Below are 25888 nucleotides of genomic sequence, written 5' to 3'. Positions count from 1 at the left end.
GCTTGTTTGTAGGTGACCAAATACTTATTTCCACCATAATTTGCAAATAAATTCATTACAAATCCTACGATGTGATTTTCTGGATTTTTTTTCTCATTTTGTCTGTCATAGTTGAAGTGTACCTATGATGAAAATTACAGGCCTCTCTCATCTTTTTAAGTGGGAGAACTTGCACAATTGGTGGCTGTCTAAATACTTTTTTGCCACACTATTGTTCAAAAGTTTGGGGTCATTTGGACATTTCCGTGTTTTTGTCCATTAGAATAACATCAAATTGATCATAAATACTGTGTAGACATGGGTAATGTTGTAAATGAATATTGTAGCTGAAAACGGCTGATTTTAATGGAATATCTACATAGGCGTACACAGGCCCATTATCAGCAACCATCACTCCTGTGTTCCAATGGCACGTTGTGTTAGCTAATCCAAGTTTATCATTTTAAAAGGCTAACCGATCATTAGAAAACACTTCTGCAATTATGTTAGCACAGTTGAAAACTGTTATGATTATAGCTTTCTTCTGAAACTCGTCAGTCTATTCTTGTTCTGAGAAATGAAGGCTATTCCATGTGAGAAATTGCCAAGAAACTGAAGATCTCGTACAACGCTGTGTACTACTCCCTTCACAGAACAGCGCAAACTGGCTCTAACCAGAATAGGAAGAGGAGTGGGAGATCCCGGTGCACAACTGAGCAAGAGGACAAGTACATTAGAGTGTCTAGTTTGAGAAACAGACGTCTCACAAGTCCTCACCTGGCAGCTTCATTAAATAGTAGTCGCAAAACCCCACTCTCAACATCAACAGTGAAGAGGTGACTCCGGGATGCTGGCCTTCTAGGCAGAGTTCCTCTGTCCAGTGTCTGTGTTCTTTTGCCCATCTTAATCTTTTATTTTTATTGGCCAGTCTAAGATATGGCTTTTTCTTTGCAACTCTGCCTAGAAGGCCAGCATCCCAGAGGCGCCTCTTCACTGTTGACGTTGAGACTGGTGTTTTGCGGATCAGAACAACAGTTTTCAGCTGTGCTAACATAATTGCAAAAGGGTTTTCTAATGATCAATTAGCCTTTTAAAATTATAAACTTGGATTAGCTAACACAACATGCCGTTGGAACACAGGAGTGATGGTTGCTGATGATGGGCCTCTGTACACCTATGTAGATATTCCATTTAAAAAATCAGCTGTTTCCAGCTACAATAGTCATTTACAACATTAACAATGTCTACACTGTATTTCTGATTAATTTTATGTTATTTTAATATACACAAAAATGTGCTTTTCTTTCAAAAACAAGGACATTTCTAAGTGACCCCAAACTTTTGAACTGTAGTGTACATCCACACTTACACATATGTAACCTGTGTCAAGTCATATAGCTTTATGTTATTTATCTTTTGTTCATTCTCACTTAACATTTCAAACTGAATGTCATTGATACTAAGTCCACTTGTGTTCTGGGATATTCCCTTTCAGTGTCATGACAGTGTGCATTATCCATATTCAATTGACTGGGGCAGGGAAGATGGTCCCTTACCATTACAGGAACATATTGAATGTGTCAGGAGAGAGAGACCTGGTTAAGTTCAGTAACACATTCATTTATGAAGGATAAATTGCACAAATGTAATTATTGATGATTGTCCACTAATGAGGTTGACATGAAGCCATGTTTGTTACCCTATGTCTATAGTGGTGAGTCAGGGGGGACATGGGGGTGCTGATGCAAAAATAATGTTTTCCAAGACCTTCCACAGATTGTCCAAATTCATGGTCAATTACCTATTTCGAAGGTTCCAGGCAACCCAAAACAATGTTTGCCATTGGTGATTGTAAAAAGACACACACACACTGAAACCAAGTCAAATTCCAAAGAACGGGGCCCATAAGGACAAGCAGATGACACACCATGGAATGTCTGCTTTTTCCTAAACATGCATAAACACACACACACACACACGCACACGCACACGCGCACGCACACGCACACGCGCGCACACGCACGCACACGCACACGCACACACACGCGCGCGCGCAATGCATGAGAACATCTCTCCTTCAGCATCCAGGATGGTTAACGGGTAATAAAATTGAGGACAGGAGACAGGCTTTAAAAAGAATTTTCAAATGGAAAATGGAAACAATACAATTGACAGTAATTTTGGACATAACATATACATGAAGAGTGCACAACATTAAACTGAATAAACAAATGCATGGATGTAAATTACAGGCCAGAGCTCTTGAACCGACCACCCTAACCCCCTGAATGAACAGAATGGCCAAACTTGTAGACCAGAGGCCATGTCCAGGAACACCTGGTGCCAACAGGCCATGAGGCTGAGTTCAAGAAGAAGACAAGGATATGAGAACTAACGTTCTGGTCATGGTAAGTGTTGTTTGATCCCGTTCGTAATATAGGTAAATGCTTGTTCCATGTTCAACCAACCTCTAGCTTGGCCTGCAGAATATACTTCTCATCACTCCGTTCTGAGGCTGCAGTCTAGCTGTGCGTGGTTGGCTTCCTGCCCAATATAATAATGTCGCCAGTTAGTGCCTTTCCGAGCTGACCAGCTGCTGGTGTTAGACCCCCTTAACCATTCCCTCAGGTCAATACAACAACACAGCTGCTTAGACTACAGACAAATAGGCAGAACTCGTTCCTTTACACTCTTATGAAAAAAAGGTTATATCAAGAATCTTAAAGGGTTATTGGCTGTCCCCGTAGGTGAACCCTTTGTAGAACCCTGTTGGGTTCCATGTCAAACCCTCTGAAAATGGTTCAACATGGAACCCAAAAGGGTCTTACCTGGAACCAAAAGGGTTCTCCTATGGGGGACAGCTGAAGAACCCTTTTGGAACCCTTTTATCTAAGAGTGTAACTGTGGGCTGGAGTGAAGGCTATGGAAGCAAATCCTACTTTGTAGAAAATGTCAGTACTACCCAGAACCCCTGTTAGAAACAAACTGGTAATGACGTTGTTTTTGTAGGCTTGCTGGTGAACACAGAATCCTAGAGCATAACTCTATCTTCGACAACATTCTGTGATTTGCGTGAAAGTTAGAATGACTTATTGCTTGGACAGAACTGAACAGTCACATGAAGAACTTAGAATCTCCAATCTTCACCCCTCCCCTCCCTTTCCACAGAGATCCCCATTTGTATGTAAACACTCAAAACACAAAACAAAACTACAGGGACAAAGTATCATTCTAAAAAGAAAGAGTACAATTTCATTGAATGCCTTTATAAATCTATTGATTTCATCCCAACCTACTCTCAACTCTTTAAAAATAACCATTCTTTGGGTTTACCCTAATCAACAACCTAACCAATTGAGATGGCGAGAAGACATCTGCATAGGTTTGCTCAGGTGCTTGAGATATGACGTCCAATACACACACAGAGGTCAGAGGACCGTGCCAGTCCCGCGCCATGAGGCTTCAGATGCATCACATTTATCTGCACACACCCTACAAATATGGAGTCAAGGGATTCTGTTTGACTGGCCTGAATGGAAGCCCAAAAGCTAAGAAATAAAGTGTCCACTATCATAAGCTTTGAAGCAATGGGAATGGCAGTAGACTGTCTATATTACTGTGATACTATAACTAAAGCACTCTGTAGGCCCTGTCAATAGGTTTTCCTGTGGAACTCGATTGGTGGTAGCTGACTGAGTAGGTTACTTTGTGTTCCAATGAATGGTCATTTGACAGTTAACTATAGCACAATATGGATGCCCATGACTTGCCAAAGTTAGGCACTGCAGACGTACTGAGAGACCGTTTTGACTTCCCCTTTCTCAACCTAGACTAATGTAAACAGTTGTGAGGATTTGGTCAGCTAGGAGGAAGATACATGGCCATTGTACAGACAATGTTTGAAAATACAGTTTTCTTATCACTTTCTGTATGTCAAATGTATGCTAAACGTGACATTCTAACTGTAGAAGTCCACCTGGATAGAGGCTGCAACTAATGACAGCTGCCTAGAGGTTTATTTAGATGGCAGAGACTGACAAGAGGCCTGTGTAGAAATGTCCATGGACCTGAGATAGACCCATACTCACTTTGACTGGTTTCGATACATTCAGTGCTTGGTAAATGGAAGTGTCACTTTGTCATGCCGTGGTTGCTCAGTCAGTATTGAGTATGATCTGAGGTAAACTTATGATCAATATACATAAAGACAAGTGATGTGATTTACTGTGGCTTGATCTGGACATTTACACTTCTGTCTTATTTTTGTGAATGCAAAAGTTCTGTGATTTTGGTGTGTTGCGTTAGAGCTAACTATTAACCAATGCATTGGCATGATCATAATTGTGAAGTGCATACCACTTGAATGAAATCCATCTATTGGACTGTATTGATTGGGAATAAGGCCTCTTTGTAAATCCCTGAACACATGAATAAACCTGAGAACATGTCTGAGTTAGCTGTAACAATGCTGCTTCCCACCCAGAGGCTGGTCCTTCTCCTTCTCGCCCTTACCCAGATCCCTGCCCCACCGCCCCAATCCCTCCACTCCAAGGCCTTGGTGAGTCCCATATTGAACACCCTCTCCCCAGACTCCTTGGCCTGTGACATCACACAGGAGTCAGCCCTACTGTATGCATACAGTCCCAGTCTGGATTTTTGGCAGTGGGGTAAAGATGCTGGGAGGCACTACTGGGGAACTGACCTCTTTGGAGGTAATATATGTAACCCTGTTCATGTAAACCCAATGGGTGTTTATGGGATTGTAGCCAAGGCCTCTGGGGGTGTCATACAGTGCTACTCATTAAAGAGTCTGTAAGGAAGGGCGTGATGGGACAGATAAAGTGCAAATGACCTCTGAACCTCTTTAGCCCCCCTCTTTAGCCTACCCTTTGTCTTTGGCTTTACCTTTACTCTTTCTCCATCTCTTTTTCTTGTTCTTGTCTCTCATGTTCACTTGGGCCAGTCCAGAGGCACTCAGTTCTTTTTGAAGAAGGAAAAGAGCCTCTTGTCTCCATCGGAGAGACGACTGGCTCGTCTGGGGGACTGGCCGGAGGGGCCCCCGCGACCCCCAGAGGGCCCAGCGAGGGTGTAGGGGGTCACCCTCCACTCCTCCTGGTGCTTTTCCATAAGCTGTTGATCAATCATACTGTGCATATCATCCTAAGAGAGAGAAAGACAGAATGAATGAGTGACAGAGAGAGAGAGGATGAGCACAGTAGTGATAGATAGGTAAAATGAATGTGAGGGGATGTTAAAGAGCACAGGGGGTTTTAGAGAAGAGAAACAGGAGGCAGGAGGATGACAGATTGGCATGGAAGTGGGTGGTTTTGGAAGTGGGTATTTTTGGGTGATCAAATGGCTTAGAATGGGTGAGCGCATTTCTGTTGAGTCAGCAGGCCCATGGCATGGAATGGCTCAGCGTGGCATGGAAGAGTCGCACAGGACAGAACCAGGGTGAGATGGCACACCTCACCTCTAATGCAGAAGAAGGGGGGGGGTACCACAGGGGAGAAAGGGTGGTACGGAAGCTGAGAAAGGCCACTAGATCAGAAACCACAAGAGCCACACAGTAAAGAGCCCTGAGGAGGCAAACTGCAGCCAGGGAAAGAGAGAGGAAATAGCTGCTAGTTACGGGTGAGGGAGGGAGGGAAGGGAAAGTCATATACTGAGTCCTCAATTTAGTTAGCTAACTACTAGCCCAACTTGCTTAATTGTTTGCTGTATGTTCAATGAAAACTCGAGGTTGAAACTCATTGAGGAGTGAATTAGTACTTCAGACACTCGTGTAATTTGGCAACTCAGGGTACGTACAGTATCGTACTTGTTAATACATACACAGGCTTTGGAAAGTGGAAAGTTAGAGGAGAGGACAGGATGTGGTGGGGAAAAGATCACCATATACACATTTTCACCTAAACCTACAACTGTAAATTTCAGTCCACTAGTATACTCATATTTAATGAATAAATACAGTACACATTAAGAATGGTAATTGCTGTGTGAATGTAATCATTCATACGTTTTGTCATTCGTACACATATGAGCTGTCAGATACACATTCACATTCACATTCAGACAACCATGGAAATAAGTCAGCGGACTACAATGGAAATAAGTCAGCGGACTACAATGGAAATAAGTCAGTGGACTACAATGGAAATAAGTCAGTGGACTACAATGGAAATAAGTCAGCGGACTACGATGGAAATAAGTCAGCGGACAACCATGGAAATAAGTCAGCGGACTACGATGGAAATAAGTCAGCGGACAACCATGGAAATAAGTCAGCGGACAACCATGGAAATAAGTCAGCGGACAACAATGGAAATAAGTCAGTGGACTACAATGGAAATAAGTCAGCGGACTACAATGGAAATAAGTTGTTCAACTTTATTGTGTTATCCTCCATTATTTTAAATACAGTGTATCCACATGTGTGGCTGAATTGTGTTTTAAATAATCCAAAAATTCAAATGAAATAACTCATACTATGAGTGGTCTAGTGTGCCCCCTCATGATCCCTGACCTCTGACCCACCTGCCAGGCCTCCAGCTGCTGTGATAGGTTCAGCTTTTGTTGGATGGCATCCAGGAGCTGACTGTTCAGAGACATGATATCTATCTTACACTTGGCCAGCTCCATCTCCACCGCTTTCTTCCTGTTAGGCAGACAGAAACACAGCTTAGAAACAGACAACACCTCACTAGTTTCTATGCTCTCATTATGCTGAATGAGAGCTTATGACTGGCCTGCTTATTCGGGAGATTACTGTAAAACCACTCATTGATGTTATATGCTAGCCTATTACATACAGGATAAACATACAATGTAGTTGTGCCCCAAAAATGTGCTATGTTTTATGGTCTTACTTGGAAATAGCGTCATCTCGGTCTCGTATAGCACTTTGGAGCTGTTCACTGGGGTCTCGTGCTTCAGACATGGCCCTTATACGCTCACTCTCCTCCTGTACAGAGCACATCTCCACAGAGAGCATCGCCATCTTCAGGACAGGGGAGGAATGACATAGGAGACACTCATCAGACACATTGTCAACCTCATGAGTAAGAAATTTCATCTGTGTCTAGCTTGAATAACAAAGCTGTGTTGAAGTGATCTTGTTGGAGAACAACAGTGATGATCAAGCTCTGTGTGCAGTAGTACCTGATTATGGAGTTGTAGAACCTCTTCTTGGCTGTTCCGTGTTCTATCCTGCTCTGCTTGGTACAGCTCTCTCGCTCCTCTCAGCTCTTCCCCAAGCTTTCGAACCTGGTCTTCCAGAGCCTCCTCGTCACTACGGCGAGAACCCTGCTCACACACAACCACAACACACATAGACTCATTATATTGGGAATTCAGGTCAAACTCAACTCAATTCATCTGGAGTTGTTTTGAGTGTGTATTGAATATCGCACACTCTTTATTGGATATATGGAGGAACTAAAGATCTGTATGGTATATCTGGTCAGTATTTTCATATGTACAGTACCAGTCAAAAGTTTGGACACACCTACTCATTGTTTTAACCATGTTATGAGGCTATACAGTGTTTGTTTACATTTACAATGTTTACAAACACTGGAGACTGCTGGAATGCTTTTCCAACAGTCTTGAAGGAGTTCCCACATATGCTGAGCACTTGTTGGCTGCTTTTCCTTCACTCTTCAGTCCAACTCATCCCAAACCAGGTCATCAGGTCATCTGATGCAGCACTCAATCACTCTCCTTCTTGGTCAAATAGCCCTTACACTGCCTGGAGGTGTGTTTTGAGTCATTGTCCTGTTGGGAAAAAAATGATAGTCCCACTAAGCGCAAACCAGATTGGGTTGGTGTATCGCTGGAGAATGCTGTGGTAGCCATCCTGGTTAAGTGTGCCTTGAATTCTAAATAAATCACCAGCAAAGCACACCCATACCATCACACCCCCTCCATGCTTCACGGTGGGAACCACACATGCAGAGATCATCCGTTCACTTACTCTGCGTCTCACAAAGACCTGGCAGTTGGAACCAATAATCTCACATTTGGACTCATCAGACCAAAGGACAGATTTCCACCGGTCTAATGTCCATTGCTCGTGTTTCTTGGCCCAAGCAAGTCTCTTCTTCTTATTGGTAGTGGTTTCTTTGCAGCAATTTGACCATGAAGGCCTGATTCACGCAGTCTCCTCTGAACAGTTGATGTTGAGATGTGTCTGTTACTTGAACTCTGTGAGGTGCAATCTGAGGTGCAGTTAATTGCCGATTTCTGAGGCTGGTAACTCTAATGAACTTATCCTCTGCAGCAGAGGTAACTCTGGGTCTTCCTTTCCTGTGGCGGTTCTCATAAGAGCCAGTTTCATCATACTGTTTGATGGTTTTTGTGACTGCACAAACTTTTCCGAATTGACTGACCTTCATGTCTTAAAGTAATGATGGACTTTTGGTCATTTCTCTTTGCTTATTTGACCTGTTCTTGCCATAATATGGACTTGGTCTTTACCAAATAGGGCCATCTTCTGTATACCCCCCCTACCTTGTCACGACACAACTGATTGGCTCAAACGCATTCAAAAGGAAATAAATTCCACAAATTAACTTTTAACAAGGCACGTCTGTTAATTGAAATGCATTTCAGGTGACTACCTCATGAAATTGGTTGAGTGAATGCCAAGAGTGTGCAAAGCTGTCATCAAGGCAAAGGGTGGCTACTTTGAAACATCTCAAATATAAAATGTGTTATTTCATAGTTTTGATGTCTTCACTATTATTCTATAATGTATATCTGTGTGTGACGGTCAGTACCGTGGACTCGTTTCCGTCTAGCAGGTTCTGTGCGAGTCTGCGTAGCTCCAGTAGACTGGCATGCAGGCTCCCCATGGGAACGTCCTTGGCTGAGTATGCCTCTGAGGACTCGTCCATGGAGGAGTCTGTGGACAGGGCTGAGTCTGTGATGTCGTTGCCCCGCAGGTGGGAGACGAGTGAGCGCACCTGGCAGTAGGCCTCCCACAGCTGGAGACGAAGCTTGAGACAATGAGGGAGAGCAGCTTAGAAAAGACTGTTTATAATACACTATGAATCACTGATATCATATCTAGGACTATCTCACAAAGCAGGGTGTGTGTGTGTGTGTCTGTGCTTGTGCATGCGTGTACCTGCTCCCTCTCCTGTTCCTGCTCCTCTTGCTCCATGCTCTGTTCTATCTCACAGAGTAGGCTGGCAGGGTGTGGGCTGAGGCCTTGTAGACTTCTCTCCTCTGTGAGCTCATCAAAACGGGCACTCAGATGCCTGTGGGACACCCGGACCTCCTGGAGCTCCAGCTGGCTCTGCCGTAACTGGACACACGCAGCAATACAGTGGACAACAAACAGTAGACATCACAGTGGTCAACACAGTAGTCAACACAGAGCACTGATACCATACAGATCAACATAACACACTCAGACACACACACACCTACAGAACATGTCTATAAACCCATTTACACGTTCACGCATAATACAGGAATATTATGGCACTGTACAAAGAGCGGAAGAGATCGTACCTGTAAGTCCTTCTCGTGGTGATGTTTCTCCAGCACTAGCGTTCTTTCCCTCAGGTCGACAACAGTGTTCTGAAGTAGCTCATTTTCCTCTAGCACAGCGTTAACCCGACGCTCCAGCTCTCTCTTACGCTCCGACAGCATCTTAATCTGACAAGATACACAACCCCAATAGCCAAGTTACACATTGTGCTATGGGAACCTAGGACAGTGAAGATGTTGTTTTGTTTTGTTCTGGTAGCTATCTGCACTCAGTGTTAGCCTCTATAAATCTGTTTCTCTCCTGACTGACTCTTAGGATTTAAAATGTTCCAGAAGATTAAAGTACTCCCCCTGGCCCAAAAATGTTTGTTGCCTAGCATAGGCGTAGGAGGTTTCTGCCACCCTCATTTACAGGAATGTCTCCGTGGTAAAGCTGATAGTACAAATGGACCCGATAACAGTTTATTCCTACATCAGTCTGTAAAGTGGCCTTGGACTGAAGGCTAACATTGCACAAACACTGCACATTTCTAGTGATACAATGAGAGTTGTTTGTAATATGTTCGGTGGCAGCCTGAGCAGCTTAATCCATTAAACAAACGTCAGTTCTTGTTCTTTCTCATTATCCCCCGTCCATGCTTTGGCCTACATCTGGTGACCTACTTTACAGCGCAGTGTGTGGACTTCTTTGCCACCATGTGGACTTCTTTGTAGATTCATGTTCTTCGTGTGTCCTTCAGATATTTTGGTTGACATTGCTGTGATTTTCTCTGTCTAGCAGTACTGTAACATATCCATCCTTGTCACTTTAAATGAAGAAAACCCGTTGCAACCCTGGGAACACCCAGACATTGCAGTATATCTGAGCTAAATATAGAGCGCTAGCTTTTTCCCTCAATTACAGTGCAGTCTCTGCAGTGAGGGTTACTCCTCTCCAATAAGACCTACTTTTAAAGAGGAGGCTGAGACGTATAATATATCTGTAATGGTATCATTCTATGACCCTGAGCTAGATGGCTGACATTACACAATACTGATATGACTGTGTATTCTCCTGATAAATGTTTCACAGACAGAAACATACAGTATCTCATGCTCCATAGCAGTACAGTGGGACATGTACACACATGCGACATGCAGACAAACCAATATAACCACTCACTTCTAGCCCTTGCTGCTCCAGTCAAGAGGAAGGAGTCAGTCACGGTATTAGAGGAGGGGAACAGGGAGAAATGTAATGATGGATATAAAAGGAGAAAAAACTGATTGGGCAATATTTGTTAACTTGTTTTTTTAACCTTTATTAGGTTCTCTAGTCTCACCTCAGCCTGTAGGCTCTCTAGTCTGACCTCAGCCTGTAGGCTCTCTAGTCTGACCTCAGCCTGTAGGCTCTCTAGTCTGACCTCAGCCTGTAGGCTCTCTAGTCTCACCTCAGCCTGTAGGCTCTCTAGTCTGACCTCAGCCTGTAGGCTCTCTAGTCTCACCTCAGCCTGTAGGCTCTCTAGTCTCACCTCAGCCTGTAGGCTCTCTAGTCTCACCTCAGCCTGTAGCCTCTCTAGTCTCACCTCAGCCTGTAGGCCTCTCTAGTCTCACCTCAGCCTGTAGGCTCTCTAGTCTCACTCAGTCTGTAGGCTCTCTAGTCTGACCTCAGCCTGTAGGCTCTCTAGTCTCACCTCAGCCTGTAGGCTCTCTAGTCTCACCTCAGCCTGTAGGCTCTCTAGTCTCACCTCAGCCTGTAGCCTCTCTAGTCTCACCTCAGTCTGTAGGCTCTCTAGTCTCACCTCAGCCTGTAGGCTCTCTAGTCTCACCTCAGCCTGTAGGCTCTCTAGTCTGACCTCAGCCTGTAGGCTCTCTAGTCTCACCTCAGCCTGTAGGCTCTCTAGTCTCACCTCAGCCTTTAGGCTCTCTAGTCTCACCTCAGCCTGTAGGCTCTCTAGTCTCACCTCAGCCTGTAGGCTCTCTAGTCTCACCTCAGCCTGTAGGCTCTCTAGTCTGACCTCAGCCTGTAGGCTCTCTAGTCTGACCTCAGCCTGTAGGCTCTCTAGTCTCACCTCAGCCTGTAGGCTCTCTCGTCTCACCTCAGCCTGTAGGCTCTCTAGTCTCACCTCAGCCTGTAGGCTCTCTAGTCTGACCTCAGCCTGTAGGCTCTCTAGTCTCACCTCAGCCTGTAGCCTCTCTAGTCTCACCTCAGCCTGTAGGCTCTCTAGTCTCACCTCAGCCTGTAGGCTCTCTAGTCTCACCTCAGCCTGTAGGCTCTCTAGTCTGACCTCAGCCTGTAGGCTCTCTAGTCTCACCTCAGCCTGTAGGCTCTCTAGTCTCACCTCAGCCTGTAGCCTCTCTAGTCTCACCTCAGCCTGTAGCCTCTCTAGTCTCACCTCAGCCTGTAGGCTCTCTAGTCTCACCTCAGCCTGTAGGCTCTCTAGTCTGACCTCAGCCTGTAGGCTCTCTAGTCTCACCTCAGCCTGTAGGCTCTCTAGTCTCACCTCAGCCTGTAGCCTCTCTAGTCTCACCTCAGCCTGTAGGCTCTCTAGTCTGACCTCAGCCTGTAGCCTCTCTAGTCTCACCTCAGCCTGTAGGCTCTCTAGTCTCACCTCAGCCTGTAGGCTCTCTAGTCTGACCTCAGCCTGTAGGCTCTCTAGTCTCACCTCAGCCTGTAGCCTCTCTAGTCTCACCTCAGCCTATAGGCTCTCTAGTCTCACCTCAGCCTGTAGGCTCTCTAGTCTGACCTCAGCCTGTAGCCTCTCTAGTCTCACCTCAGCCTGTAGGCTCTCTAGTCTCACCTCAGCCTGTAGGCTCTCTAGTCTGACCTCAGCCTGTAGGATCTTTAGTCTCACCTCAGCCTGTAGGCTCTCTAGTCTCACCTCAGCCTGTAGGCTCTCTAGTCGTGTCATATGCTGGTTGGTAGAGATGCTCTTCTCTCTGAAGTCGTCCCGTAATGAGTGGACCTGAGTGGACAGCTGCCTCTCCACATCTGTAGCCTGAAGACACACAAACACACCCCAGACACAGAGCGTGAGCACAAATACATTAACAAATAATTGTATAACATATTATTCATAGAATCCAATACAACTTGCCTCAGGGGCAATTAAGAAAGGCATTACTAGATGACAAATATCAACATCTTCCACATGTAATACAAGGTCCATAACGGTAGGGTTGTAAAGTCATAATTCAGAACAGTTCAGTACTCTCACAACAACACATCCTCACTCCACTCACATACTTCACATTGTACCATGTTGAGAAACGTTCTGAGTCAGGACCCAACACGGTAATGCTTGGAGTGGCATTTGATTTGACACACTGTTACCTCTGAGTCACCACAGTGTTCCTGTAACTGGTATCCAGCTGCACAGCAGAACTGTTCCTGTAAAAGCACAGGTTTGAGTAACTCAACCTTTAACATCTGGAATGTTCCATTTAGACCTTGGTCCCTACTGCCCCCTTCCCTGGCCGAGCTCATTGGACTGTTCTGATCAGCAACCCACTGCCTACCGGTCGCGTGCAGATCACAAAGCCAGACCAACAGAACCTCATTAGCATAAGTGAGGATGCACTCAGGAAGCCCAGACTCTAATGATCATCATCACTGCCATGGCAACAGATGGTGGAATCCTTGATACCCTTCACTTACTCCTCTCCAGCCTCTGCACTGAGGAGAAATATAATTGCCATATAACAAAGCAACTATTGATTTATTCACTGGAGGCAAATTTAACTGAACAGGTCGATGTCAAGATACTGAGAATATAGAGATGTGATATACTGTCTGTACACCTCTGACTACAGTATTCCCCCATAATCATGACACTTTGATATCTGATAGATCTCTGTCTTCATTAGAAATTCCACAAAACATTAATCCAACAGGCTGATTCCTGTCAACAATAATTTACATTTTAGTCATTTAGCAGAGTCATTTATCCAGAGCGACTTACATGAGCAATCAGGATTAAGTGCATTGTTCATGGGCACATTGGCAGATTTGTCACCGAGTTGCCTCAGAGATTCAAACCAGCAACTGTTACTGGCACTCTTAACAGCTAACCTGCCGCCCCCCGGTCAAACAAACAATCAAAGGTCAGCTGTATACCAGCTCTGACAAATAACAACCAGGTGGAATCATATATCTACATCTGTTTGCTACTGATACTCCATATCCGTGGCAGATGTTTGATATGTTTGCCTCTAGGTGGCAGTCCGATGTTTATAGGATCTTTCAGTCAGCGGTTGAATTGTTGGCCACCGTGAGGACTGGTGACGCCTTCGTGAGTAGTGACTGCATGGGACAGGTAAGAATAGGAAGCCACAGCCACTCTCTAATGCTCTATCCTTGTTTTAGACCTACAGGTATAATGCAATTGGACAGAGCTCTCCATCCATCTGTCTGTCTGAGTACAAAACAGAGTTGGCTTTTCTACTACAGTCTGCTGTAAGTGAGTTAGAGATTAAGTTGAGATTTATGGTTTCCCCACTGAACATCTGTTGGTGATTTGTGGAACTAGCATGGCATATTGTGTAATAATACAAGGCTTATACTCATAAATCTGCCCTACACCCTGCTTTTTGGAAAGCTTTTATAGGTGAGGAAAAATGAGTGTGTTCCATTCACACTTGAATGCACTTGTGTCCTTAAGTAACTTAGAGAGGGGTTGTAATTTGTATGTATTCTGTGTGGGAGACTAAGGGAAGAACAACCTGAAAACTAACACTGTTTGGTCAGTGCACTATGCTTACAAAAATAAGAAAACGTTTGTTGTGGCACTCCTACAAGTATTCTACTTCTATGTACCCCTTTTTCATAATGGCACCTTGTTGTCCCCTGTGATGCATGGGAGGAATGATATAGCCTATACCAAACGCAGAATCATAATTAGTTTGATTTATTCTTAGACATTCAAACACAGCTGCTCTTACTCTGCCATTCTGAATGTGCTTCACATTCTCCTAACCAGGCCAGGAAGATGCATACAGCTCTTCATCTCTGCTAAACTGGCTGATGTATCTGTCTCCTCAGTGGAGGTCTATGCAGAGCCCAGTCACAGTGGGAATGTGACATTTGACTCAAGTGTCACACTGCGCCTGACAGATTGAGATCAGAGGAAAAACAGGATATTTCACTGTGTTGCCAGATGTACTGATATTCCTCTTAACCTGGGCATAAAGTCCTCAGATTCCAGATCAAGCATTATCAGTGCCTGGGGGAAATTGGACTACTGCAACAGAATCCAGGCCAAAAACTAGGGCTCAATATGCTGAGAGACAAGAATAAATGCTAATTCTTTCTCCAGTCAGGACACAAAGGTACAGTAACTTGTGCAATGTTCCCTCTAATTTCCTGGTGCACTGAGCAAATGTTTGGTCTTGTGAGCAGAAACAGTAGCCTGGTGTTCAATGCAGGCCTACATTGCATGAGACTTTTAAAAACGTTTTTATATTATGAAGGGTTTGGGTTTTTTACTTGGCCATATGCCAAACAGGTGACTGTAAATGTCATTGTATTATGTTTATGATGCAAGAACCGACTTTACAAAATACAAAGAATTATTATTACCATACAGAGAATTAGATCATGTCGGTTACCCCTCTGCCTATTGGCTTATTTGCATATTCAAGCTTGTCTCAAAATTCAACACCGCACATTTAATTGTCTGACATGCTTTTCAAAGACAGCTTGAAATAAAGACTACACGTTTTGTGCTCTTGTAGGAAGCAGTATCTCCCCATGGCTGGCATATACTTATCTATAACTGGGCTAATAACTTGCTAACTAGCAAAGAACATCAACAAATGTGCACACGCGCGGCTCTGCGCTCTGATCTGAAAAGTACATTCACTCGCTGGTGATTGAAATACTACCAACATAATTCTAGTCCGTTGCGCTTTGGCTCTGCATACAACAAAATCACAAACTCAGTCTTGCAAAGTTAGATTTGGTTTGTTGCATTGAAAGGGGGCTGATATAATGTTGATTCGATCACAGAAAAAAACGTTGTTCTATATAGTGCAAACTAATGGGGCGAAGTTGAAGTTCAATCTCTTGCGTCTCTGCGCAGTATGGTATTTCTTCTGCGCCGCAGTCCTGGAGGAGGTGGCGCACGCGCACAGCTTTGAGGCAACATTGACCTTGTGCCAAGCCATGATCTTTCAAAGGGATAATCACAACATTCTCAAAACCCTTTAATTTACAGTAGTCTTTGATAGGAGAGGAACAATATCTTTCTTACATACAGTCCTAATCCATAGCGTCTTTAATACAAGAACATAGCAGAGTTTCTGTGGTTTCCAGTCTAATGTTCTTGCTTACACATATGGGTGTGGAATTGAGAGGGAGTAGGCGGGATCCTTAAGGGATTTACCACTTGTATCCTCTTCATTTTTAACATCGGTAATTCAATCAGTGATTTCCAATGGCTTTATCTGTTCCCTCTTTCTCTCTCTGCCCTCTCCTCAGGATGCAGAACATACTGTACAGCACAAGTTATTATACACATATGGTTGAAGATGACTTGCAAGTGCACGTGTGTACATGTCAGGTGGATCTGTGTTACAACCTGACATTGGGTTGGCTGTACAGCACACAGTGCCACAGAGAGCACATTCCCATGGTAACACATGAAATTTCACATATGACACCCAGGTTGTCATAGCAACCAGAGAGAGGGAGACAGGATTGATGGAGCTGTGTGACTAGGTGGCCATGTTTCTGGCATTTTCCTTAGTCATAGCACACAGTGTATTAGTTTATGGATCTATATGATGCAAGTCATGCCATGCACTAAAACAATATATATACAGCAGGCAGTGAGCAGGAGCAGGAGCAGCAGGCAGGGAGCAGGAGCAGGCAGGGAGCAGGAGCAGCAGCAGGCAGCAGCAGGAGCAGCAGGAACAGCAGCAGCAGGCAGGGAGCAGGAGCAGCAGGAGCAGCAGCAGCAGGCAGGGAGCAGCAGCAGGAGCAGCAGGAGCAGCAGCAGCAGGCAGGGAGCAGCAGCAGCAGTAGCAGCAGGCAGGGAGAAGGAGCAGCAGGAGGAGCAGCAGCAGGCAGGGAGCAGGCGCAGCAGCAGGCAGGGAGCAGGAGGAGCAGCAGCAGGCAGGGAGCAGGCGCAGCAGCAGGCAGGGAGCAGTAGCAGCAGGCAGGGAGCTGGAGCAGCAGTAGCAGCAGGCAGGGAGCAGTAGCAGCAGGCAGGGAGCAGGAGCAGCAGTAGCAGCAGGCAGGGAGCAGGAGCAGCAGCAGGCAGGGAGCAGCAGCAGGTGTCCTCTGTCCCTTTGCAGCCTTAGGATCCATTCTAGACCTGATGCTTCTGTTCCTCATCACAACTGATGGCCTGGAAGATGCCCAGTGTCTGTGTTGTTCACCTAGGTGTTTTATATGGTGCTAGTTAGCCATGGAGCAGAGCAGAGCACACCAGAGTATTACCCATGGCCCATGGTAGTTCATTACCGTTAGTTGAGGTCTATGAGTTTATCATAGTGTAATGCAGAGCTTCAGTGTACGCATACACTTAGACCTAACAAAAGGCCTTAAGGGGGTCTTAGTAACCACACAGCACATTATTACTCCCATCTACACACTGGCCTTAAAACAAGCAGCTCCAATAAGGTCACTGGAGGAGCTGTGGGTGTCTGATCATCTTGGCGTAGCCAGAGATTTGGGGTTTTGATTTGATCAGGGTTATAACCTAAAAGATGTAGGCATTTGTGCTGGAGTCAGTTCTACCCCTTTCTAAATGTGTGCTGTAATGCAATTAGAGAAATGTTCCTTCCTCGCTGGTTCACTCTGATCAGATTAGGCCTCAGGGGATTGGCCAACCTCACACACCAGGCCAGCCAAGCCTACCAGACCAGCAGACACCACTGGGTTTAGGTGTGTTTTTACGTCTGTGCTTCTTTGAGTCTGTATGAGTAGTAAGTGTCTGTGTCTCTACAGTTATGTGGCTATTGAATATGTCAGTGACTTGTGTGGCTCTCATAGAATTAAGTCTAGCTCATAGTGAATGGCTCCCGTGTCCTAGTGTATTAGTGGCAGGTTTGCACTGTCCCTTAACATGAGAGTCAATGGCTCACACACAGACAGGGTGACAGTTTTTAATTAGCTGTGAGTGCAGTATGGAGTAGTATTGTTGTTCTGGCTGCTGATTGAATGCATAAAAAAGGCTATTACAGAGGATTATGACCTAATCCCTTCAGTGCCGCATCTTACACACTGCGTTTTACATCACTTCCTGTGGCCAGCCCCACCACACCAAGGTCATTCCTGCTGCATCCAATCAGAGACTTGGTTCCAGCAGACTATTGGTTCCTCCCTCTAATCTGTTATTATGAAAGTGCATTGTTATTGTGAGTGTAATCTTCAAAGCTTTGTTTTGAGAATGGCCATTGGAAGAGCTGTCAGACACGATAGGATTCTAGCCATTCTCCAGGCACTCCACTGTCATGACTGCAGCCTGCAACAGATTACCACTTATTTCTGTCACTCCTTCACAGGGGGATGCCTTATTTTAGACTGGAAGACAGTGGACACATGTGGCACTCATGTCATGTGTCTGAGTCAGGTCCCCAGTGAATGTGTCCAGAGTGGCCCGGTTAGAATGGAGCTTACATTATGGAATAGATCTTAAAGAATATATCTTAAATAATAGATACAAAAGAATAGATGTTAAAGAATAGATGTTAAAGAATAGATCTAAAATAATAGATCTAAAAGAATAGATCTTAAAGAATGGATCTTAAAGAATAGATCTAAAAGAAGAGATCTAAAAGAATAGATCTAAAAGAATAGATCTAAAAGAACCTTGGAAATGAATGTGTTGCTTGTTTTGTAGTGAGCCTTGCCAGACTAAATGGTCTGTCCATAGATAAAACAGGCAGCATCCTTGTCTCTACTACAGTTTTTCCCAGTCGCTTTGGTGCATTTCTTAGATCAAAAGTGCAATTCTTGATACTACTTGTACAAATTCCAAATCATCTAGTCACTTGTGCACATCATTAAAGCAATTTCTTATTCCTTTTGAACAAATTGCAATTGATAATGTACAAGTGTCAGCTTTTTTCCACATTATCAATTGCTCATGTCATGTTGATCAAAATATAGTAGATGGTTCTCTGTTGAATAGTCTTACCCCTCAAAACATCTAGGCATTAGTTCCTTGCATAAGCCATTACATGCAAAATTGTTGAACTATTTGTCATAAACTGTCAAGCATAGTTTTACACATTTCTATTAGACCTTTTGTACAAAAACGTGAATTGATGAATCGTGCAGGTGAAATTGACCCTCACTCATGAAGGAATGTAAAGTGTTAGTTCAACCAACAATCAACCAGTTGTCTAAATTGCTCAAAGGTGCATCTCATGAAGAATCAATTGGCAAGCATATATAGACAGACCACAACACAGAGTTGCAATTTTCCAATAATAGATGGACCAGGAAACGAACAGGGTCAACAGCCAAGAGGAGGAAGAAGAGGAACAAGGATGCGTGGTGGAAGGCAAAACAGAGGAAGAGGCAGAAGAGGACATAGGCGCATATCTGATGACATAAGGGCCACTATTGTAGACCATGTTGTCAATCATGGCCTTACAATGGCTGAGACGGGTCGAAGGGTGCAGCCGAATATTGGGAGATCAACCGTGTCCTCAATAGTTCAAACGTTTCGAGGAGAGAACAGGTATGTCCACCAATGTACAGTGCACTGTTACTGTATATAAGCAGTATACTGTATACTTCCTACAATGCTTCATATTACAGTAGTCCACTTGTATTTCACAGCATCCAGAAATATACTCTATACAGATACATACTGCACCTTACATGCACCCACCTGTAAGTTTTACAGTAAAATGTGTGTTCGCATAGTTTTTGTCTATGTGAAAGTGTGCGATGCATCACTGCATTTCCCCACATAGGACTGCAAGATTACCTCAAACCGGTGGCAGAGGACGCCTTTTCACACCTCAACAGGAGGAGGCTATTTGCACCATGGTCCGAGTAAACAATGCCATGGACTCAGGGAAATACAGAGGACCATTATAGAAGACAACGATGTCTTTGAAAAAATCCATACGGTTAGCATCTCAACCATCGACAGGGTGCTGCATAGAAACCAGATGAGTATATTCCAAAGGAATGAGGACAGAGTTAAGGAGCTACGGTACCAGTATGTACAGGTAAGACATATATCTATGTAACTACTTTACAGCAACATTTTATAGTGATACATAGTACAGTAAGCATAAACTGCACACATGTCCATTGCTGTGGAAGGAACATGCAATATATGTACATTTTATGTCACTCTTCCTTACCAAAACAAATTCAACTGTGTGTTCTGGGATATAGCGTATAATGGAGTTGGAATCAAGTGAACCCTCTCACAACTTTGTATACGTGGATGAGGCTGGCTTCAACCTGACTAAATGCAGAAGGCGGGGTCGGAATATCATCGGTCACAGAGCTACTGTGGATTTGTGGAGAGGGGTCTGTTTAGAGAGGATTTGCCAAAGTCCGTGGTAATTTGTGATAATATGAGTTTCTATCGATCAAACATCATAAGGCAATGGTTTGTGACCCACCCGAGGGTGCTCATAGAATTCCTCCCACCTTATTCACCATTCCTTAACCCAATTGAGGAGTTATTTTCAGCATGCAGGTGGAAGGTGTACGATCGTCAGCCACACTCACAGATGACCCTGCTGGCTCAAATGGATGCAGCATGTGAGGACATCACAGTAGACACCTGCAGAGGATGGATAAGGCATTCCAAAAGATTCTTTCCAAGTTGGGAAAATATCCGGTGTGATGTGGATGAGAATATGTGGGCCGACAGACAGGAACGTCTGGATTTGTAGAGACAGCACAACAGTGCTGCGGGCAAAGTTGTGCCTTAGGGGTGGTTTCCTGTGTTTCTTTCTAATTTAGTTTTTTTTTCCTTTGTGCCCCTTGGGTTGTCCAGTCTCTTTCAATCAATAACCCACATACAGTAATATGTAAATAGTACTGTTGAAATTGATATATGCCATAGAAGTGCAGCCTTGTGCATTTTCAATACAGTAACTGTCATCCAAACTGTAGCCTAAGTTTACATCAGGCAATACTGTCAAAGTACACAGTTACATTGACAACATGCCTAAACATTTTGATGACCTTGTTCCTGAACAATGACTCAATGACTTATCATTCTGATGACACTGACATGATCACTGGCATGAATATTTACTTTTGAGAGATGTACTAAGGATTTTTAGTGACTGACTAGCTTTAGAAACATATCTATTGTATATTGCAGTTTGTACAAACTGTTCTGAGAAATGCACTTATTATATTGCACATGTTAGGGATGATGTGAAAAATTCACCAAAGCGACTGAGAAAAACTGTAATGCTGCTACAAAGAATATGTCATTACATTAATGTCATTACAAAGCCAAAACGTCTCCTAATCCATGTCTTTGGATAGGACTACGCCAAAGACACAGACAGACAGACAGACAGACAGACAGACAGACAGACAGACAGACAGACAGACAGACAGACAGACAGACAGACAGACAGACAGACAGACAGACAGACAGACAGACAGAGACAGACAGAGACAGACAGACAGACAGACAGACAGACAGACAGACAGAGACAGACAGAGACAGACAGACAGAGACAGACAGACAGACAGACAGACAGACAGACAGACAGACAGACAGACAGACAGAGACAGACAGACAGACAGACAGACAGACAGACAGACAGACAGACAGACAGACAGACAGACAGACAGACAATAAGGCTGGTGCAGTACAAGGGGGAATGATGGGGGAAAGACAGAGTGAGTGCAGATGATTTAGTGCTTCTCTGGTGGCTCTACTACTGGGAGGTTTGCCAGAGTCTGGTGTGGGTTCCCTAGGAGGATGTGTACTCAGAGCTGTGGTGTAAGCAGGCCATTGCTTAGTAACAGAGAGATTACCATGGCTGACTTCATTCATTTTATTACACAGGAGGTCTCCCTGGCATCCGTCAGCAGTGAATCACGCAAGCCTGATCAATACTCTATAAGCACTCGTAAATCTCCCCCCCCCCCATCTACACCGATTTCATGTTAACCAAGGCTGCTTTTAAATCAACTGCAACTTAATTACGTACCTAGCAGGATCCATAGCAACAGACCAGTTCAGGGCCCCCTCATTGGTCAGAGACTGATGGTGGTTGACATATATTTCACTTTAATCTGATCAGAGATGGAAATGAGAGGCGAAGCAGGTCTGTATAACCCAGCGGTGCTGCTGCTGTCTCTGTATCTGTAACAGCACACAGCCAGCAGCAGCCCTGGTCAGGAGGGCTAAAAACAGCCATTGACCGCTAGCCAGCTCTCTCCCTGCTGGGCTGTGGAAGGAAGCAGCATCTGCCTGACTGCAGCTCACATCTATTCCCAGGACAGACAGCACCGCACCAAAGGCATTGTCACCCACACCCACAACACTGTCACTGGTGTCACCAGAGCACATCAGCAGGTAACACCTGCATATCTCCACATCTGAAGCTCCTCCGGCTATTAAAATTAGACTGGCCCTCTGACTGAAGTCAACACACAGCTTTCTCCATGTAACAGCCATAACATACCCAGATTAAAGGTATCAATATGTCCCTTCAACTCGCACAAAAGCATATCCCTGGCCCTCGCGTCACTGGAAAGCTAGTCTCTTTTAGAAACAGCTATGTGACGCCGTGCCTATCAGCTTCAGCCTGGTATGCTATTGGTAAAATGAGCAGCAGTAAAATCATTTCTAACAGTCTGTTGATGTAGAGGATATGGAATGAATGGAAACATGGGATTTATGCCTAAAAGGAATTGACCACTCTGCTAGTCAGATTGTCAGGGCAATGCCTCCCACTTTAGTTAGGATTGAGTGATTTGAATTCGGGTTGTAGTCAATCCAGCTTCTTAGGGGAGTCTAATCAACAGTATTGCCTTCAGCACAATCCAGCCTGTCCATGGAGTTGAATCAATGAAAGCTTCTCCTGACACATGTCCATAACCCTTTACAAAGTGGATGTGCTCTGATTGAACATTTACCTTCTCCACTCTCCCTGTCATCCTATCATTCTTTCTCATTTTTTTTCGGTTCTTATCCCATCAATCCTGTAGGTTATCAAAACATTTTGTTACCTAAAACATAGAATCTGTTTTAACAGCTTGTAGTTACTGATCAATATGGATAGGAGGGTTGCATAAGTATTATTGCGCCTAAATCATTCTACATGATTCAGCATTTAAGAGGTGAATGTTCCACTTTCGATGACTTAGCATATATTGATCTGTATGAGAGAGAGAGAGAGGGAGAGACATGGGGAAAGATATAGAAGCAGTCCATGTATGCATTCTATATGAGAACATAGTTGTACCCTCTCTAGACATGAACACCGCAGACTGAGACATCCAATCTTGACACCCAGTGGTCCACAGACAGACCGAATGACAGGTCTCCACTCACCCGGTTAAGTTGCTCCAGCAGGCGGTGGTTCTCTTCTGACAGCTCCCTCATAGCCGTGGACTTGTCGCGGTCTGCCTCTCTCAGCTGGACCTGATGGCGCTCCAGCTCTCCTTGCAGCTGCTGGACATCTATCTCTAGCTCCGCCACGCGGTCCCCCCACTCCCCCTCCCTATTCTCCAACCGCCGCCGCAGCTCGTGCTTCTCCTGCTCATGATGCTGTGGGTGAGGGGAGACAAGGGACAGGGTTAGAGATGCTACTGGACTGGAGGGACCAGGTTAGGCCTGAGACTAGTAGTAGTAGTAATAGACATTGGATTGTGAAAGGATAGCACAAAGCTTCTGCTCTTTTCAATCCATAGCTTTATAAAGCTGAGGCAGGGGGTGGGGATATGAGTGTGGGCTTATAATATGAGAGAACCAGGGGGTCAGAGTATGGGGGGTTGGGATGGGTGGCATGGTTGGTTACACACATGATGTAGCCCAGAGCATGTTGGGTGATCAGTCCTGAACAAAGAGGCATGTCAGGAATAAAACATGGGTGGTAAAACAAGGTTTGTAAAAGGATAACGAACAATGTTATCTGCCCCTAAAAAGCTTTGAAATTGCTTGATGAATACTGTGCATTGGGTAATAGCGTAGTGCTGTGTTGTTAGAGATCAGGGCCCTGAGCAGATGTAGCCTACAGTAGATACAGTAGGCCATCTCCATGGGACATGAACAGGGGATTAGTCGTTGTTCCACTCCAGGCCATGTGCTGAGTGGAGTGGGGGGTTTCAGATGTGATGAACAAAAGCTCTGTTGTCAGCGTGAACAAATGCAACAGACATCTATGGGGTTTCAGGGCTTTAGTGACACCCCAAGATGTTGTGAACACCTCCTCTCCACCTGTGTCAATGCTACTTGTCAGTGTCAGGTAATGACAGTTAAAGCATATAAATAAAAAGTAATTGTGAGAATTGAGTGAACTCAGTCTGCTGTTTAAAGCAGTGTTTTGTGCCCAAGTGTTTTTATGAGAGGCATCATACTGTTATTACACTGTATGGAGATTAGCTGTAAATTGTAGACAGTCTGAAAAAACTGTTTACAATGTGACATCTGCTCAATAGCACTACAATAATGGAGGGCAGTCCTAATCAGTTGAATATGGTTACATACACTGCTTAACTCCACATGAATTTACTGAGACAAAAAGGATGGCCAAACAACTGTGAACTGAAAAACAGATCTGGAAGGACTGAATCGCGATTATACAGTATTTGGCAGTGAGTGTAAAGCTACTTACCTCTAGTTTATCGTTAAGATCTTTGTTCATTTTCTCATATTGCTTAGTCAGGTCTTGGTTACGCTCTAGCAGAGCCTTGCCTAGTTTAGCAGCTAAAACCAAGTCCTTTTCTTTTTGACGGAAGAGCGACAACAAGTCTGTATTCTGTCCAATTACAGGCGTTTCCAATTCGGACAACTCTTCCTCCTCCTCGTCGTCCTGCTCCCCAGTAAGCATGGCTAATTCCTCTTCCAACGCCATCCCGAGGCCTCCAGAGCCGGTGTGTAGCAGCGAGTGGCCCTGAAATCCTCCCTTTTCTTGTGGGGTTTTGTTGCCCTGATCCACGGGGTGCTCCATGCAGTCGCTGTCCAGCTCGGGTGGTGCTGAAATCGCAGTCTTAGATGTGTGCAGGTCGAGGCAGGAAGATGACATCGCAGCCCGACGGACAAAAAAAGAAGAGATTAGCCTACCCAATTGATTTATTCCGGTTGAACCCACTCTGTCACTGGGTCGGGCTGACCGGATCCTCTCTGTGTCGACAATATCTCCATAGATAGGGTTCCTTGGTAGGCATATATATTACAGTTATTAAAAATCACAGCAACAGCTAACCTATCTGACTCAAATTTCCCTCACACTCCGAAGACCACCTCCCCTAAACCGTACACACCAAGCTCTCGCTTTAATCCTACAAACAGTGCCGCCTCCTCTGCAGCTGAGCTGACGACGAGCCTCTTGCTGTCTGCTGCTGGCTATCTTGGATGTAAAGATTGTCGGTCCGCAGTGTGCTTTGTCCCCACATTAACCGCCCTGACGAACTCTCAATAGCAGTCGGTCTGTCCACCCGGTTGAGCCGGGGTCCCGGCTCCCCATAATTGTTGGCCACTTTACACCGGAGGCATTTTGCAGAACCTCAGGCTTCGGCAAAATATCCAAAATACACACTCGAGCAGAGCGCGGGCCCGATTGCGCCACCTCCTTTCCTCCCTGGAATGCGCGCCACACGTTGCTGACGTCAACAGCAACCTGTTACAAATAAACATCGATTGGTTGAGGATGATAACGCCATTGTTATTTAGCATAATGTGTGACGTAGGTGAGTATTTCCTTCGCTTTGAGACTACATAGTTTCATAAAGCTTTTCAACGATATAATATTACTTCAAGAACTTTCTCTCCTAGTCCTCACAGACAGGGTAAATTAGAGCAGATGTTTTGACAGATAAATAGGGGAACACACGGGTGGTCTAGATCTGACCCCATTATTTCTCAGCGGGTGATCATGTATAAACAATGCAAAACCCACGTGATTGTCCTAATCTCTAATGTTAGGAATTTCCTAGAGGAATTCCCAATGATAAACATTTCTGTTATAATAAATTCATAACATAACACATAAATGGTCAGTTTGCTGTTTAACCCCATCTTACTAGGCCTATATACATTATCAAACCAGAAACCAATCTACTCAGATACTATTTTATATTTTATAAACAGGCCTAATTAGTTACCACCCTCATCCACTGTGTCAGTCCATATTTAAATATGGTCTACATGTCATCATACTAATTACCAGGAGCTTTCATATAGCAGGCTATTACAATTTATGAACTGGGTGGTTTTGAAAATACTGGATGAAAAGAAGAATAGATCCAAAACTGAGGCTT

The 25888-nt window shown here is 44.5% G+C and overlaps 1 protein-coding gene across 1 annotated transcript; it reads right to left on the bottom strand.

The window, feature by feature from the left end:
- Window positions 1-1172: 1172 nt before the first annotated feature.
- LOC135539975 (BICD family-like cargo adapter 1) lies at window positions 1173-25193 on the bottom strand. The gene is made up of 10 exons (XM_064966256.1): window positions 24244-25193; window positions 22962-23177; window positions 12339-12455; window positions 9499-9645; window positions 9110-9289; window positions 8760-8978; window positions 7141-7284; window positions 6849-6979; window positions 6517-6637; window positions 1173-5139 (listed from the first exon to the last, which is right to left on the bottom strand). The coding sequence occupies exons 1-10, from the start codon at window positions 24652-24654 to the stop codon at window positions 4954-4956; spliced, it is 1872 nt and encodes a 623-aa protein (XP_064822328.1). The 5' UTR covers window positions 24655-25193; the 3' UTR covers window positions 1173-4953.
- Between the last annotated feature and the right edge of the window lie 695 nt (window positions 25194-25888).

The sequence above is a fragment of the Oncorhynchus masou genome, chromosome 1, assembly GCF_036934945.1.
Source record: "Oncorhynchus masou masou isolate Uvic2021 chromosome 1, UVic_Omas_1.1, whole genome shotgun sequence".
Classification (NCBI taxonomy): Eukaryota; Metazoa; Chordata; class Actinopteri; order Salmoniformes; family Salmonidae; genus Oncorhynchus; species Oncorhynchus masou.
This window is presented reverse-complemented; position numbering and strand designations above follow the sequence as displayed.